The following is an 18,516-nucleotide window of genomic DNA, read 5'->3' as shown; positions in this document are numbered from 1 at the left end:
GCCTTAGGTATATCCCTGAACCTCTCTGGGCCTCAGTTTCCTCACCTGCAAAGTGGAGATAATAGGATCCACCCTAGTGGCTTCACACAATTATTGGAAGCACTTTGTAAACTTAAAAGTGGGGATCCTAGTGAAAACGCTGTCCCAAACTGAAGGTGCAAGGGAACAGGACAGAGAGGACACAGGGCTGAGTCACTGCACAACTTGAGACAAATCACTTCCCAGATCTAGGCCTCAGTTTCCTCTTTGTGAAATAAGAGGATGCTTGCAAAGGCCCGCAGGTTTTCCCTAAGCACTAATATCTTCTGACCCCCTCACCTTTTAAAATTATCCCCAAGACAGGGACTTCCCTGGTGGCACAGTGGTTAAGAATCCGCCTGCCTAATGCAGGGGGCACCGGTTCGATCCCTGGTCCGGGAAGATCCCACATGCTGCGGAGCAACTAAGCCCATGTGCCACAACTACTGAAGCCCGTGTGCCTAGAGCCCGTGCTCCGCAGCAAGAGAAGCCACCGCAACGAGAAGCCCTCACACTGTAACGAAGAATAGCCCCTGCTCGCCGCAACTAGAGAAAAGTCCGTGAGCAGCAACGAAGACTCAACATGGCCAAAAGTAAATAAATAAATAAATAAATTTTTAAAAAATGGGGCTAGTGATAAATAGGGTTTTATGTGATTGGACAAAAAAAATATAAGAAAGATCTTCAGCTTATAACAAGATCTTAGTAAACAGTAGTTAACACTATTATTTACACTCTGAGGACCTACCCCACAGGGGAGTGATTCCTATTAGGCAAATAATGGGGAGAAGCAAATACAGTTTCCCTAGGCCCCTAGCACAATCAAAATCAAGATTTTGGTTATAGAGCATTAGATTTCTAGGAAAAGGGAAACAGAACAAATCAGTGAGGCGGGTGTTTCTCTTAGAGAGAATACATACCTGAGAACATAACTGAACCCCTCTGAAACCCTCCTCCCTTGGGATTCTCAGCTCTCCTGACCTCATGTACCTTCCCCTCCTAGCATTTCTATCTGCCCTGTCAGGTGGATGCCTCCCCCACATAGCTGTCCAACCTTAACATCACTGCTGAGCTCAAATTCAAAGTGTCTAGACTGAACTCATCTATAACCCCACCCAAGTCTACTTTTCCTCTTGGGTTCTGTTACAAGCATCACTTCCCAACTGCTGACATTCAAACCTATGTTTGAATCTGATGTGCCATCTACTCTCTGGGCAACTTACAAGTAACTTCTCTCCAGGCCTCAGTTTTTCTCACGTGTGAAGTGGGAAAGCAAGACTAGGAGAGTTCTAAAAACTCTTCCAGAGTTTAAATTTTTTTATTTTATTATTATTATTGGCAGCACCACATGCCTTGCGGGATCTTAGTTCCCCAACCAGGGATTGAACCTGCATCCTCGGCAGTGAAAGCGCAGAGTCCTAACCACTGGACCTCCAGGGAATTCCCTAAAATTTTTTGAAGTCTATGATTTTAAACCAACTTTAAAAGGTCTAGGAAGGAGGGAGGGATAAATTAAGAGTATGGGATTAACAGATATAAACTACTATACATAAAATAGTAAGCCAAAAGGACTTACTGTATAACAAAGGGAGCTATATCCAATATCTTGCTTTTTTTGTTTTCTTATTTTTTTATTTTGTTTTAATCTTCATTGGAGTGTAATTGCTTTACAATGTTGTATTAGTGTCTGCTGTACAACAAAGTGAATCAGCTATAAGTATACATATATCCCCATATCCCCTCCCTCTTGAGCCTCGCTCACACCCTCCCTATCCCACCCCTCTAGGTCATCGCAAAGCATGGAGCTGATCTCCCTGTGATATGCAGCAGCTTCCCGCTAGCCATCCATTTTACATTTGGTAGTGTATGTATCCAATATCTTGTAATAACCTATAATGGAAAATGTATATATATATATATATATGAATCACTTTGCTATATACATGAAACTAATACAATATTGTTAAGTCAACTATACTTCAATTTTTAAAAAAAGATTAGGAACTTCCCTGGTGGCACAGTGGTTAAGACTCTGAGCTCCCCATGCAGGGGGCCCTGGTTTGATCCCTGGTCAGGGAACTAGATCCCACATGCATGCCACAACTAAGAGTTTGAATGCCACAACTAACGAGCCTGCCTGCTGCAACTAAGACCCAGAGCAACCTAAATAAATAAATACTAAAAATAAATATTAGTAAAAATAAAAATAAGGTCGGGGGGGCGGCAAGGATAAATTGGGAGACTGGGATTGGCATATACACACTACTCTATATAAAACAGATAACTAATAAGGACCTACTGTATAGCACAGGGAAACTCTACTCAATACTCTGTAATGGCCTATATGAGAAAAAGAATCTAAAACAGAGTGGATATATGTATACATAAAACTGATTCTCTTTGCTGTACACCTGAAATTAACACAACCTTGTAAATCAACTATACTCCAATAAAAATTAAAAAAAAAAAAAAACAAGGTCCAAAAAATAAAATAAAAATAAGGTCTGGGGACAAATCAGCTACCTTTGATTTCTAAGGAGTGAGAATTTAGTCTTCTCCCTAAACACAGCCAGTCAAGGGCAGAGCCCATGTCTGACAAGTCTCAGCACCTCCCACAGGGCCAGACACAACACAGACACCTGGTAAATTTGTGAGTGAAGAATGAATGGAGGGGGCTTCCCTGGTGGCGCAGTGGTTAAGAATCTGCCTGCCAGTGCAGGGGACACGTGTTCAAGCCCTGGTCCGGGAAGATCCCACATGCCATGGAGCAACTAAGCCCGTGCGTCACAACTACTGAAGCCCGCATGCCTAAAGCCCGTGCTCCACAACAAGGGAAGCCACCGCAATGAGAAGCCCGCGCACCGCGACGAAGAGTAGCCCCCGCTTGCCACAACTAGAGAAAGCCCGCGCACAGCAACAAAGACCCAATGTCAAAAATAAATAAATAAATAAATAAATCATTTATAAAAAAAAAGAATGGAGGAGGGTTAGGATTAGAGTAGGAAGTCATAAAGCAAAAGCATGAGCTTTGGAAGCACCCGGGGCTGGGTTTGGATCCTGTCTCCACCGCCCACTAGCTGTGTGAGCAGCTCCCTCTGAGCTTCAGATCCCCCATCTGGAAAACAGAACATAACACTTACTTTATGATTACTGGTGAGGACAAAATGAGGTCATATGGTAAACATACAGTAAAAGATAGGTGATTACTATTCTAATGGGATGAATAAATGAATACTGAATGAGGTGATTTGTCATGAAGATTTTTTAAGAAAAGGGGCCAAAGAAAGCATCAGTTGGCTTGGGTACCCTCATTAGACAGAAATACCATAAAGAGGTAGTATGCAAGTCTCCCCATAGCCATGGGCCCTCCCAACCCTCAGTGACATAAGTACAGACAATGAGTGGGGACACTGTACTTTATGGATACGTTTTCTCAGAGGGTTTAAAGCATCTTCAGAGACAACAAGAATTATCTCTTCCCCAATCTCCCTATCCCCCCAACTCCCAACCCATAGATGTGAAAATATCCCAGTCTTTTTACGTGAACTCTCCAGAATAGCGATCCTGGGGGTGGGGGGCACAGATTACAGCATCAAACAGACCCACACAAATGCAGTCACCTGATTCACAACAAAGTCACCTGATTCGGTGCCATGGGGAGGGGATGTTTTTTCAATAATGGTACTAATCAACTGGATATTCATATAGGAAAAAAAAAGGTTCTTGACCCCTATCTCATACCAAACACAAAAATCAATTCCAGATGAACTACATATGTACATGTGAGAGTTCAAACACTAAAGCTTTTCAAGAAAAACATATGAGTATCTTTGTGATCTCAGAGTATGCAAAATTTTCTTAATTTGATGAGACACAAAACAAACTAATGGACCAGAAAGAGCTAAATGTTCTATGTTAAAATTAAGACTGTCTGTTAGTTCAAAGACATCTTTAAGAGTGTGAAAAGTAGGAGATGATTTTGGAATATGTACTAACATCCAGAATACAGAATACAGAAAGAACCTTTATGTTATGGGCTGAATTGTGTCCCCCAAAATTTATATGTTGAAGTTCTAACCCCCAGTAACTCAGTAAGTAACCATATTTGGAGATAAATTCTTTAAAGAGGTAATTAAAATGAGGTCTTTAGGGTGGCCCCTAATCCAGTAAGACTGGTGTTCTCATAAGAAGAGGAGATTAGACACAGATACAAACAGAGGGAACACCATGGGAAGACACAGGGAGAAGACAGCCATCTATAAGCCAAGGAGAGAGACCTTCAAAGAAACTTAACCCTGCTGACACCTTGATCTTGGACTTCCAGCTCCAGAATTATGAGAAAAAAAATTTCTGTTGTTTAAGTCATCCATTCTGTGGTACTTTGTTATGTTTGGCCCTAGCAAACTGATACACCTTACAACCAATAAGAGACAATCTTTATCATAAACAAAACAAAAAGACAACCTGCAGACTGGGAGAAAATATTCACAAATGATGAGACCAGCAAGGGCTTAATTTCCAAAATATACAAACAATTCATACAACTCAATATCAAAAACAACAAACAAACCAAAAAAAAAAAAACAATCAAAAAATGGGCAGAAGGGCTTCCCTGGTGGCGCAGTGGTTGAGAGTCCGCCTGCCGATGCAGGGGACACGGGTTCGTGTCCCGGTCTGGGAAGATCCCACATGCCGCGGAGCGGCTAGGCCTGTGAGCCATGGCCGCTGAGCCTGCGTGTCCCGAGCCTGTGCTCTGCAATGGGAGAGGCCACAACAGTGAGAGGCCCGAAGACCTAAACAGACCTTTCCCCAAAGACATAAACAGACCTTTCCCCAAAGACATACAGATGGCACGTGAAAAGATGCTCAATATCACTAATTATTAGAGAAATGCAAATCCAAACTACATTGAGGTATCACCTTACACAAGTCAGAATGGCCAGCATCGAAAAGTCTACAAATAATAAATGCTGGAGAGGGTGTGGAGAAAAGGGAACCCTCCTACAACATTGGTAGGAATGTAAATTGGTGTAGTCACTATGGAGAACAATATGGAGGTTCCTTAAAAAACTAAAAAATAGGGGCTTCCCTGCTGGCGCAGTGGTTAAGAATCCACCTGCCAATGCAGGGGACATGGGTTCAATCCCTGGTCCGGGAAGACCGCACATGCCGCAGAGCAACTAAGCCCATGTGCCACAACTACTGAGCCTGTGCTCTAGAGCCCAGGAGCCACAACTACTCAGCCCACATGCCACAGCTACTGAAGCCTGTATACCTATAGCCCATGCTCCGCAACAAAAGAAGCCACCACAATGAGAAGCCTGTGCACCACAACGAAGAGTAGCCCCCACTCCCTGCAACTATTGAGAAAGTCCGCGCGCAACAAAGACCCAATGCAGCCAATTAATTTATTTATTTATTATTTTAAAAAAGAAAAAATCTTAAAAAAGAAAAAAAGGGACTTCCCTGGTGGCACAGTGGTTAAGAATCCGCCTGCTAATGCAGGGAACATGGGTTCGAGCCCTGATCCAGGAAGATCCCACATGTCGTGGAGCAACTAAGCCTGTGCGCCACAACTACTGAGCCTGCGCTCTAGAGCCTACGAGCCACAAGTACTGAGTCCATGTGCCGCAACTACTGAAGCCCATGTGCTCTAGAGCCCGTGCTCCGCAACAAGAGAAGTCACCGCAATGAGAAGCCCGTGCACCGCAACGAAGAGTAGCCCCCGCTTGCCGCAACTAGAGAAAGCCCACACGCATCAATGAAGACCTAACACAGCCAAAAAATTAATTAATTTTAAAAAAACACTAAAAATAGAGTTACCATATGATCCAGCAATCCCACTTTTCTGGTATATATCCAGAAAAGACAGAAAGCTCTATTTAGAAAAGATACGTGTACCCCAATGTTCACAGGAGCACTATTTACAATAGCCAAGACATGGAAATAACCTCAGGGTCCATCAGCTAATGAATGGATAAAAATGTGGTGTGTGTGTGTGTGTGTGTGTGTGTGTGTGTGTGCGTGTATAAAAAATATATATACACGCACACACACAATGGAATATTACACAGCCATTAAAAAGAATGAAATAGGGCTTCCCTGGTGGCGCAGTGGTTGAGAGTCCACCTGCCGATGCAGGGGACGTGGGTTCGTGCCCTGGTCCGGGAGGATCCCACATGCCGCGGAGCGGCTGGACCCGTGAGGCTGGACCCGTGAGGCTGGGCCCGTGAGCCATGGTCGCTAAGCCTGCACGTCCGGAGCCTGTGCTCCACAACGGGAGAGGCCACAACAGTGAGAGGCCCGCGTATCGCAAAAAAAAAAAAAAAAAAAAAAAAAGAATGAAATAATGCCATGTGCAGCAACATGGATGGACCTAGAAATTATCATAGTAAGTGAAGTAAGTCAAAGACAAATATTATATTATATCAATCATACATGGAATCTTAAAAAATGATACAAATGAACTTATTTACAAAACAGAAACAGACTCACAGACATAGAAAACAATCTTATGCTTATCAAAGGGTAATGTGGGGGAAGGGATAAATTAAGAATTTGGGATTAATAGATACACAGTACTATATATAAAATAAATAACAAGAACCTACTGTATAGCACAGGGAACTATACTCAATATCTTGTAATAGCCTGTAATGGAAAAGAATCTGATATACACACACACACACACACACACACACACACACACATATATAGGTATAACTGAATCACTTTGCTGTACACATGAAACTAACACAACGTAAATCAACTATACTTCAATAAAAAAATTTTTTTAAATAAGAAACAATCTTTAAAATAATGAAGAAAAGTCTTGATCAAACATTTCATAAAAGAAGATATCCAAATAGTAAATAAACATATGAAATGGAGCTCAATTTCATCAATCATTAGAAAAATGCCAAGTGCAACACAGTGAAATAGAACTATACTCCCATCAGCATGGAGGCATGACTACAATGAACATGATGAACACACCAACTCTGGGTAAGAACATGGCGCAATCAGAACCAGAACAATCCGCTGGACAACTACTTGACAGGATCTACTAAAACTGAACATATATGTAAATTCTGACCCAAGCAATTCTGCTCTTAAGTATATGCCCAACAGAAATGCATCCATTTGTTCACCAATCATGCCTAGAATGTTCATAGCAGCACTATGCATACAACCTTAAACTGGCAGTTACCCAAGTGCCCACTAATAGAATGAATAAATCAATTGTGAAATAATCACATAATGGAAAACTATATAGCAATGAAAATAAATCATCTACAACTGCACACAACAATATGGATGAATCTCGTAAACACAAGGTTGAGTGATAAAACGCCAAAACCAAAAGAGGACAGACACCCTGTATGATTCCACTAACACAAAGTATGAAAACAGGCAAAATTCATCCACACCATTAGAAGAAGTCAGGACAACAGTGGAGGGAGTGACTGGATGGAAATTCAAGGGGGGGTTTGATCCTGGGCTTCCAAATACCCTGGTGTGTTCAATTTGTTAAAATTATACAAATTTTAACTACAGGATTACTATATGTGCACTTTTCTATATGTATATTAGACTTCAATAAAAAGCTTTCATTTTAAGCGTACAGTGCCAAAGAAATGGAAAGTGCCACTTTTTGTTTTGGTTCTTTAGAGGTGAGGAGATAAAAACAGAGGCTAGATGCCTGTCTTCCAGTGGGCAGATAAACAGGGCTGAGAGAAAAAAGCCCAATTTTAGGAGATTAAAGAGGAGTCTGTAGCCCCAGGTTGTGGCCTAATAGCTGGCTGTGCACCACCCACTTCTCAGACAGTTGCCTCCCAAGATACAGGGCCTGGGGAGGGGACAAGAGGCTGGAAGACAGGCTGAGATCCTCCACTAACTTCAAGGGATGGTCCAGCCTCCCCCATACTCTGCCATCCACAGCAGAACTTTCATTTGTGGGAATTCCCTGGTGGTCTAGTGGTTAGGACTCCACGCTCTCACTGTCGAGGGCGTGGGTTCAATCCCCGGTCGGGGAACTAAGATTCCGCAAGACATGCGGCATGGCCAAAAAAAAAAAAAGAAATCCCATTTGTGTTAGGGACATGGTTACGTCACCCAGCAACCCTGAGGAGTCACTCCTTCCCCATTCTCAGTCCACATGGTTCAGCTGGGCCGGGTGTGGGGTTTTGCTCCCCATTTTTGCTGCCATGTGGGGAGAAACTTGCCGGAGAATGAAGCAGAAAGAGGAAGCAAAATAAAAGGGAAGCAAAAATGCAAAGTAAGAGCCAAGACCTTGAGATCTTCTTGGAGCACCTAGATCTAGAAACGCCTAAGGTCACATCCTGAACTTATTACGTAAACCGCTGAATTCTGTTTTGCTTAGGGCAGATAGAGTTACATTTGTCACTTATGTCACTATGACAAATCTTCCCCTTCGCCACTCTCCAGAAGCCTGTGTGCACTCTCAGTGGGAATAATCCTACCTGCTGCTAACTGCCATTACAGGCATCCCTCATGGTGCTATACCTTTACAAAGCACTTTCATATTCACCAATCCGTTCGATCATTACAGAAATGCCAAGAGACATAGGCTGCAGGTATTACTATTCCCACTTTTTTGGGGGGTTTTTTGGCCGCATTGTGCGATATGCGGGATCTTAGTTAGTTCCCCGACCAGGGATTGAACCCGTGCCCCCTGCACTGGGAGCAAGAAGTCTTAACCACTGGACACCAGGGAAGTCTCACTATTCCCGCTTTCTTTGCCATCCTAGACTTTTTTGAGAGCTGGCAAGGACGTCAGGACCATCTAATTGAATCCTCTTGCTCTCACAATGAGAAGAATGAGGCTCAAGGAAAGAGGCAGCCTGGATACAACCAGGGAATAACAAAACTACAAAGGGCTTGAAAATTCTTCAAAAGCACGAGGGCAACATTACTGAGACTGTGATGTTCCCTGATCCCCAGATTTGAGAATCTGGCTTTAATCCTTGTCCATAAAGAGAACTTCATCGGATCCACATCCTGCCATTAGAATAATAATGGGGACCATTTCGTCATCCGCCATAATGCTAAGCATTCATTCATTCTCTTACAGGATCCTTCTTTGAGGCAGGTTCTGCTCTCAGCTCCATTTTGCAGCTGAGGAGTAGCTTGCGCCAAATCACTCAGCCGAGTAGCAGAGCTGAGTCCCAACAACAAAGGCTGGGGGTGGGTTGAGGCACCAGAGAGAGTCACCTGTGCCAAGATTTGATTTACGGGGTCCATCGCCCCATCTTTTGCTCACTGCTGGAAGCCTGCCTCCTTCTGTTCTGATGTCCACTTCCTTCAGCATTTCTAGAATCCAGCTTTTAAAAAAAAATCTATCTCCTGAGCAAGCCCTCACCAGTTAACTGAGATCCTTCTGTCAACAGCAGCACCTCCTTATAGCCAACTGGTCCTCCTTCTTCTTTTTCTTTTTTTCCGCCACATGTCATGCGGGATCTTAGTTCCCCAAACCAGGGATGGAACCCGCACCCGCTGCAGTGAAAGTGCTGAGTCTTAACCACTGGACTGCCAAGGAAGTCCCTGGTTCTCCCTTCTGAGTTAACACATCTCTGGGTCAATAATTCAGGCTGGGGACTTCCCTGGCAGTGCAGTGGTTAAGAATCCGCCTGCCAATGCAGGGGACATAGGTTCGAGCCCTGTCCGGGAAGATCCCACATGCCACGGAGCAACTGAGCCCGTGCGCCACAACTACTGAAGCCTGCACGTCTAGAGCCCATGCTCCGCAACAAGAGAAGCCACTGCAATGAGAAGCCCATGCACCGCAACGAAGAGTAGCCCCCACTCGCGGCAACAAGAGAAAGCCACGGGCAGCAACAAAGACCCAACACAGCCAAAAATCAATTAATTAATTTTAAAAATAATAATAATAATTCAGGCTGGATCTCTGCACACCTACTGGTCAGCTGCCCTCATTCTCCATACAACCACAAGAGTCAGCTTTTATAGAACTTAAATCAGATCACATTACTTCACACCCACCAGGATGGCTAGCATCAAAAAGACAGACAAACACACACACAGACACACACAGACACACACACACACAAGACAGACAATAACAAGTGTGGGTAAAGATGTAGAGAAATGAGAACCCTCGTATGTTGCTAATAGGAATTTAAAATGGCGCAGCTACTTTGGAAAACAGTCTGGCAATTCCTGAGGAGATTAAATGTAGTTACCCTATGACCCAACAATTCCCTTCCTACATATATACCCCAAAGAAGTGAATATGTATGTTCACACTAAAACTTGTACATGAATAGTCATAGCAGCATTATTCATAATACCCAAGAAGTAGAAACAACTAAAATGTTCATCAACAGACGAATGCGTAAACAAAACGTGGTCTATCCATTTAATGGGATACTGATCGGCCTTAAAAAGTAATAAAGTACTGAGACATGTTACAACATAGATGAACCTCGAAAACATGAGGCCAAGTGAAAGAAGCCACACACAAAGGACCACATATTATGATTCCACTTATATGGAATATCCAGAAGAGACAAACCCACAGAGGCAAAAAGCAGACTGGCCGTCAGGGGATGGAAGGAGAGGGGAACTGGGAGGTTCAGGGCTTACTTTGGGGGCGAAGAAAATGCTCTGGAATTAGTTAGTGGTAATGGTTGCACAACATTGTGAATATATTAGGAACCACTGGGGAATTCCCTGGCGGTCCAGTGGTTAGGACTCGGCACTTTCACTGCTGTGGCCCCGGTTCAATCCCTGGTCAGGGAACTAAGGTCCTGCAAGCCAGGCAACGTGGCCAAAAAGAAAAAAAGAACCACTGAATTGCACACTTTAAAATGGTTAGATGGTGAATTTTATGGTATATGAATTCTATCTCAATTTAAAACATATTTTTAATTCCCCCCCCCCCAGGAAATAATCAGATCACAAAGCTACCGCCTCACCACACTTTAAAACTCCCCAGTGGCCTCCCATCACCCCAGCAGTTAAACCCAAATTCCCCACCAGGGCCTAGAAGGTCCTACGTGGGCCTGGCCCTGCAACTTCTCCCACCTCTCCTACTACTTCGTCCCCTCACTCCTTCCATTCCTCCCCCACCCTTTGCCCTCGTTCATTCCTCCATCTGGAATGTTCTTTCCCACAGCTGGCTTCTCATCAGTCAGGTCTCTGTCCAAACGTCCTCATCACCTCCACCCAGAGGCCCTCCCTGACCACCCCCCACCTAAAACAAAACACAGCTCCAGCAAGCTCCATCCCATTACCTTGCTTTACTTCTTCATATCCCTTATCACCCTCTGAAAAGACATAAATTTTTTAAAACTATTTATTTCTTTGTTGCCTGTCACTCCAACCAAGAGGGCAGGGATCTTGTCTGTCCTGCTCACAGCTCTGAATTAGCCTACCACGTAGGAGCGACTTGAGAAACACTTCTGGAAAGAATGGATGTATTGACCAACTTCCTGTAAAATCTGAAAGGCAGCCCACTACCTGGTCAGGAGTCCGGGGCACTCAGTGAGTCCAGCCAAGCTCTGTAGGTGCTCAGTGCCAAGCCCTGCCCTAGACGTGTCTGGAACCCTGAGGAAGCAGGAAGAATGATCCCTCCCCTTGAAAGTGCTGAAAGTCTTTCAGGGGTCACACAGCACCCAGTGTTTACCCAGCAACCCACAAACAAACGCAAAGGAGAGATCTAAGATTGCCTTGATGACACCCAAGCTGGAGGCTAGGGTCCAAATCAGCCTCCTAAAACTGCACTGGCAAACACCCTCTAATACAGCTTCTTACGGCTTTGCAATCTGACCTGCTCTCCAGAATGAGACGGTTGCAGCTCACACCTGCTCCTGCCTCCTCTCATGGGGACTTTCTTTTCAGAGGCAGTTAAATATCCAAAGAGGCAGGTGGTACAGGCCTCGTCCCCCGCCACTACCACGCCCCCCCAATTCAGCATCTCTGGGCCACGCACACACAGCAACTTACCCACTAGGAGTTTGACATCTCGGACTGTGAAATCAGGGTCAGGCATCCTCGAAAAAGAGGAACACAGACATTTGATGAGAAGAAATAACAGGGTTAGACCCAACAATGGGGGCAGAGGGAGGCCATTTTTCCAAGAGAGTTGCCTGGTTCTCATGCTGGGAATCCAACATGGGATAACTCAGCGGGAGGGTCACCCCCCAAACCGGTCAGCAGCTTCCTCACCTCAACAGCAGACCAAACCCCTCACTCTCCCTGACACCTGACCTCAGCGTAGCTACAGAGAAGAGGATGGACATCCACTGTCCCCCTGCCACTTATCCGGGGAAGACTGAAGTGTACTGTCAAGGTAAGCGCCAGAGTTGGGCGTTCAAACACTTGCTTTCTTTTAGGGTGGGTAGCCCTCTCTGTGGCTCCTCTTCTAGAAAATACTCTCCGTAAGGAGTTGTATGGAGGGTGGGAGGGACCCCTTTTAAGTTTAGAGGAAAAAAAAATATATCGCACCGATTCCAGGGATTTGGTGACACTGGCTATGATGACTGTGATGAGGTGCACTATTAATTAATAGTGATGCCAAAGGTTTAATTTCTGTTGGTAGGAATGACTGGCAGTAGATGCTGTGGAGGGAGGGAGGCTGTGATGAAGCCCTCGGCTTCCTCCCCCACCCCTGCCCAAGGGGCGGAAACCTGTTCTTCCAGCCAGCCTCCGGATGGATCTCTCCCCCAGCGGAAGCTCTGAAGAGAATGTAAACCAGACAAGACACCATGGGAGGCAGGTGCTGGGGAGAAGAGGGCCTAGCATCCTAGGAAACACACCCTCCACAGAAAAGGGCCAGTTTCCCACATAGTGCAAGTCTGAGTAGAAAATATACATGTAGGAGTCCTGCCTCTGGGCCCAGAAGCTGGCCAATCCCTTTGCAGCTCAGGCCCTGCCTCAGTTTCCTGATTCAGGGGGAGGACACAGTTCTCTTCAGGAAGTCACTGCGTGTGACTGGGGTGGGTCAGGGGAAAAAGTCCACGCTGTTTAAGTACTCTCCATCCAAATTCTCTGAAAATCCAGACTCATCTTTAAAGAGTTTTCCCCCTCTGTCAGGCCTTGAACAAGGAGATACAGTCCCCAAATAATGAAGAAAAATCCTTCTCAGTGATGAGAGGTAAGGAAAAGGGTGGAAGAAATCCATCCCAAGCAACAAACTGTGTTAGGCAAGCAGACAGGGGAAGAAGCAATTGGTTTCAGCAACTTACTTAATTCCCAGGCCATCCTTTTCTCGAAATATCAGGGGAACTCTGAGAGCTTCTCTCTGCACGTACTCATAGTTGAAATCTGTTTGGAGATTGGAATTAAAACGGGTTGGTTAAGTCATGAAGGAGCAAATAAACCATGATCCATTGGTTAGGGGAAGAAAAACGATGGAGCAAGCGGCAGGGGTTATACTAGATGCAGGCACCAGCTCACAGGGCAAGAGCTCCCTAGAAAATGACAAGGAAATGGATAAGGCAAAGCCCAAGAGAAGCCAGGCCAACTCTCAGCTCCTCTGCCTGCTCAGTCATTGCCTGCATGCCCCACGGGGCAGAACTTGTCAATGAACAGCCCAAGGCTGGAGAGGACTGGGGAGGGGAGCCTCATGAAAGAGCCCCACACAGCCCAGTTATCACTGCTCGAGAGGGACGGATGGAGAAACACATCCCAAGCTGAGCTCAGAAAGTAAAGGAACTGCAAAATTGAAGAATGCCACCTGGGAGGATCTGAAGCCCCAGAGAGGAGGCTGGGAGGAGGGTTCTCATTGAAGCTAAGCATCAGGGAAGATCGTATTGTAATATCCTGCATGGTGAAGGGGAGGGGGGGAAAGCCGGTTTCCCTGGAAACTGTGTATCTGGTGCCAAAATAACTAGGGAACTGGGCACAGCTTTGCTGTCTCAATAGTGAAATTCTGCTGCAGCCATCAGAACACTTGCTTCAGCTGGATAACCAAGAGGGATGCTCCCCAGGTGAAGGCTGTGTGAAGGGGGACATAGTGAGGCCTGAAGAAAATTCCCCGCGTAGTTTTTCTGTCTGACTGACGCTTGTCTAGTGTAGACCCCCAACATCCTTATGGAAAGCCCTAGAGCACGAAGGAAGCCTTAGCTTCCATCCTCCTGAGTTCTAAAAGTAGGGGATCTGACCCAACCATATCCCTAAATATGGAGGTGAGGGAGACGGAGATAAATCCTCATATCCCCAAATCCTCAGGTAACTGAAGCAATTCACAAAGGCACAAGCCCTCCCTGGCCAGTCAGAAGGGAGATAGAGGAGATCCCAGGCCACTGAAGCCCCTGCCCCAGGGAACAGTTCACTAGGGCAGCTTGGGGGAGTGGGGGTAGGGAGAGGCCAAGGCAACTCTGCTCAGAGGAGAGAGAACAAAACCAGAGCTGGGGAAAGTCCTGACCTTAGCAGCTCAGATCCCCAGGAGCTCCCAATGAATGGGGATTCCTAAGGATTTAAAGGCAGAGAAGTTTAAGAAGCTTCTATTTTGAATCCAGGCTAAGGGCTCCTTCTGCTTCTCAGCTCCTCCCTCGAGTTTTGGGGCAAGATCTGAATTAACAACCAAAAACCCTAGAGCCCTCTCCCTTGAAAGGAGCCTGGACAGCAGATTTAAGGGCTCTCCCTCGCTGGAAACCCCCAGCCCACCCCATACACACACACCCAGAGTCCACCCCCAGGGTCAGCTTCAACTTCCTCAAATGAGCCTGAGAAAAACTGAGATCCTGGGCAGAGAATTCCTCACCAATGACCAGGAAGAGCTGCATACTGCTTTCTCCTACGATCCGCCAAACGACTCAAGAAAAATGGGGAAGGAGAGGAATTAAAATCCCATTTGTGCTAAGGAAATTTAAATGTAGTTGAGACTAGACCCCTGAACTGTCTGGCCTCTGGGTGCAATGCTCTTAAGACCTGGCAGGCTAGAAGAAGTTTCTTCTTCCCTCCTCTCACAACTACCCCCTACCACCGAAGCCCGGCACTCCAGGAAGCAATGGGCACAAAAGAGAAACTTCAAAAATGCAAAGCTAGGCGGTCTCTCCTAGGGGCTAACCCCATAGCCCTAGCCACTCAACCGGAACCTGGAGGCGGGAGGCGCTTCCCAGTTATCAGCTCACTGAGGGTTGGGAGGGTTTTCCAAGGGGGAAGGGGATAAACAAAATGGGAACAGAGTAATATAAAGGAAACCCAAATGTCTGAGGGGCAAAAATGAACTTACAAACCCCAGAAGGGCATAGGGAGATGCCTAAGTAGGCAGGGCAAATCCAAAACCCCAATCCCACAGGCCAAACCGGGGGCCTTGCAGGCCTTAGACCCAAGCCAGACAGAGCATCACCTCAAAGTCTGGACGACACTCCCAGACACTTTGCTAGTACCAGGGTCAGGGAGATAGGCCCTGAAGGTCTCAGGCTAGGGTGACATTCCCAAACCCCAGAGGCTTCTCCAACTTCTGCTCTAAGCTGGCAGGGCCCACAAGAGGGACAGAGGTCTCAAGGCCTCAGCCCTGGGAAGAGACCCTGTTTCCCAGGGGGGGTGCCCCAAGTCTTCACCTCAAACTGCCAGGGGGCAGCCTGAAGCCTGACGGGGGGATAACCCCCTTACCCACAGTCCCCACTTCAAGCATCAGGGCTGCAGGGCTAGAGACCTCAGGCTTAAGCGGGGGCCAGCCAACAACTCCGGGTCACCCACCCTGCTCCCATCTAGCACGGCTCACGAGGTGATGGAGCTCAGCAGACCCCAGGCCTGAGGAGGTGTCACTAAGTGACCGGGGGCGTCCCCAGCGCCAGGTCCTAACTGGCAGGGCCCGAAATGGCACGGGGTTTGGGAGGCTACAGGCCTGGGGGTCCCCCACCCCAATGCCCCTGGGGTGCCCCAGCCCCGCTCCAGCCCATCGGCTGCACCTTGTGCAGCGCAAGGAGCTGGGCCGGCTCCGGGAGGGGTAGAACGCGGCGCACCCGCCCTCCATCTGTCCGCCCGTCGGTCCCCAGGTCCCTCAGTCCGCCGGGCCCCTGGCTCTCCCCACCCTGGGGCTGGTGGTGGGCGCGGGCCGGGCCTAGGCCCACGCCCGGCCCCGGTTCCCGCCTGCCCTCCTCCCTCGCCACCCAGCCCACCCCACCCCCCCAGTGCTCGGCCTCGTTTCGTCACCGGATCCCCTGGAATGGGGGACGCGGGCGCGAAATACGAACCCAGCCACCGGCAGCTCCCTCCCCACGTGCGCTCGGGCCGCGCCGCGGAGGACTGCCCGAGGAGGGGGCGCCTCACCTTTGCCCTCCATGGCGTGCACGAAGTCCCCCTGGTACAGCTGGCTGCGCAGCTTCTCCTCCAGGCTGAAGCCGCGGACGCTGACGATCTCCTCCACGTCCGACAAGTCCTCGTTCTCGTCGTATCTCTGGCGGTCAATCGGGCGCTGCAGGGACCCAAACCAGAGAGCCCGGGACATTACTGGGGGAAGTGGGGGTCGCCTCTCACCCTGGGCCCAGCTCGAACAGGTGCAGGAGCCGCGCACCCCCTGCACCCCACCACTGCGACCGGAGCAACTTTGCGCAAAAGCCAAAGATGCTGAAAATGGGGATAATGAGAGGGGCCCGCGCCCCCAGGGTCAAGCTGCGCCCTAAACAGGGCACTCCCCTCCTGCATCTTTGGAGGCCATGGAAGGGATATCTGGGGGAGCCTCCCTTGCCCCCCACCCCCGAGAGGTGTTAGGTTTTGCCCACTCGGCCGGGAGCCTGGTTATGTAACCCGCGAGGGGGGCTCGGCGCACGGGCTGGCGGGGCATTTGTAGGCCCCGGGAGGAGCCGCCGCAGCGCCCGGCTCGGCGCTAACAGCAGCCCTGGCGGCCGCAGCGGCAGAGCCGGGAAGCCGGAACCGGGGGCCGGCGGCATTTCTAAGACTGGAGCCGCCCCCGAGCTACGGGGGAAGCTGGAAAGCTGAAATGGAAGGGCTGAGACCCCAGCCGCCCCCGCCGACCGACCGCCAGTGCAAAAAGAAGAGATGGGAGGGGGGGGTTCGGGGCTTGGGAGGGGGAGAGGCAGACGGCCCGCCACAAAGCTCCTATCGGAGACCCCAAAACGCACCAGCAGCTGTCTCATCTCCCCACAAGCGCGCGCGCACACTCACTTCCTAAGGAGAATCCCCCGCCACTCCCCGCATCCCCTGCCTCCTCCCTCCACCGCCGAGCGCCCAGCCCCGCAGCCCCCCAGATTCCGGGCGAACCCCGAGCCCGCTGAGCACCCCCCCTCCACGCCTTTCCCCGCTACCACCTCCCCACTTAAGTGTCTGAGACTCTGAGCCTCACAAGGGACTGGAGGAGTAAGCTGCTTGCTTCCTTTTGCATGCAATTTATTATATTTTTTTCCGGTCCTCTTGCAAAATACAGAAAAGGAAAGAAAAGGCAGCAAGAAACAACAACCAAAAAAATAGATCTATCATATACCAGATACAGATTTGGAAAAAAAAAAAAAAAAGCTACACACCAATCTTCTTCCAGAGTCTTTCTCTGCCTCCATTTTTTTAGGAGAGTTCACCAATTAATTGTCAACACTCCTGCCCCCTGCATTTTGGCGGAGGGGGGAAGGAGGGAAGACCAAAGAAAACAAATCAAAAAATAAATAAATAAAGCTAGCCAGAGCCGAGATCTACAAAGTTTTGCACCAACACTTAAGCAGATCCGTTTGCAAAGTCCTAGGAAACCATTTTCAGCAGTTGTGGGGGGAGGCGTCGACGTCATAATCCCCGGAACGTAAACATTGTTGCCGATCGCGCTCCGAGCCCGCGGCCCGGCTTGGGGGGGGCACTCGGCCCGGGATGGGGGTGGGCGGGGGCGGTGGCCTGAGGAGGTGTGGGGCGGGGAGGGCGCCCGGGAGGCACCGGGCGCCGTTAGCGCCCTGGCATCGCTGTTTTGTTGTTGGGTCACGAGTGCGCCTCTGCACGCAGGCGCCGCCGCCGCCCGGGAGTTGTGTGCAGAGCTGACTTTTGGAAGGGCTGAGTTGCAGGCGGCGGGCGCATCCCGGAGATGGCGGGGCAGGGAGGAAGGGAAGGAGGGAGGGGGTGGGGAGGGAGGTGCAGATTTGCACGGCTGGCCTCAGCGGGAGGCGCGGAAATGCAAGCCGAGCATGCTGGAGTGAAAGCCCCCGGGGCCTGGCACCCCCCAAAAACGACCTCCCACCTCAATCCCTGCCCCCATTACCCACGGCCCCCATGGGCTACCCCTCTTCCTCTTCCTTCACTCACCCCACCTCGTTACCTACGTGGCCGACCCAAATTCAAAACATTTTGTGTATATATAATTTTTTTTTCTTTTCTACTACGTCTTTTTTGGGGGGGGGATCCTCTCTAGATCCCCATAAGCGGACCTGCCATACGGAGGAGGCATTTGGGGGCTCAGGAAGAAATTAGCGCAGCTCCATACCTGTACGGACTGCATAGCTTTTAAACTCCTGGACTCAAAGATAAGGATCCACATACACACAGGTACAGGAAATACAGCCAGACCAAAGC

General features: G+C 48.4%; 1 protein-coding gene across 1 annotated transcript in view; it reads right to left on the bottom strand.

Moving 5' to 3' along the window:
- Nucleotides 1-17,525, bottom strand: part of KDM2B (lysine demethylase 2B) — a gene marked incomplete at both ends in the record, with an annotated part of 122,827 nt that extends 105,302 nt beyond the window's left edge. The window contains 4 exons of the mRNA XM_079717578.1: nucleotides 12,007-12,053; nucleotides 13,248-13,326; nucleotides 16,282-16,426; nucleotides 17,493-17,525. Of these exons, the coding sequence (XP_079573704.1) occupies nucleotides 12,007-12,053; nucleotides 13,248-13,326; nucleotides 16,282-16,426; nucleotides 17,493-17,525 (304 nt within the window). The remainder of the gene's footprint in view (nucleotides 1-12,006; nucleotides 12,054-13,247; nucleotides 13,327-16,281; nucleotides 16,427-17,492) is intronic.
- Nucleotides 17,526-18,516: the final 991 nt, after the last annotated feature.

The sequence above is a fragment of the Hyperoodon ampullatus genome (genome assembly GCF_949752795.1).
Source record: "Hyperoodon ampullatus genome assembly, chromosome: 13".
NCBI lineage: Eukaryota > Metazoa > Chordata > Mammalia > Artiodactyla > Ziphiidae > Hyperoodon > Hyperoodon ampullatus.
Note: the sequence above shows the minus strand (reverse complement) of the source record. Positions and strands in the feature narration are given on the sequence as shown.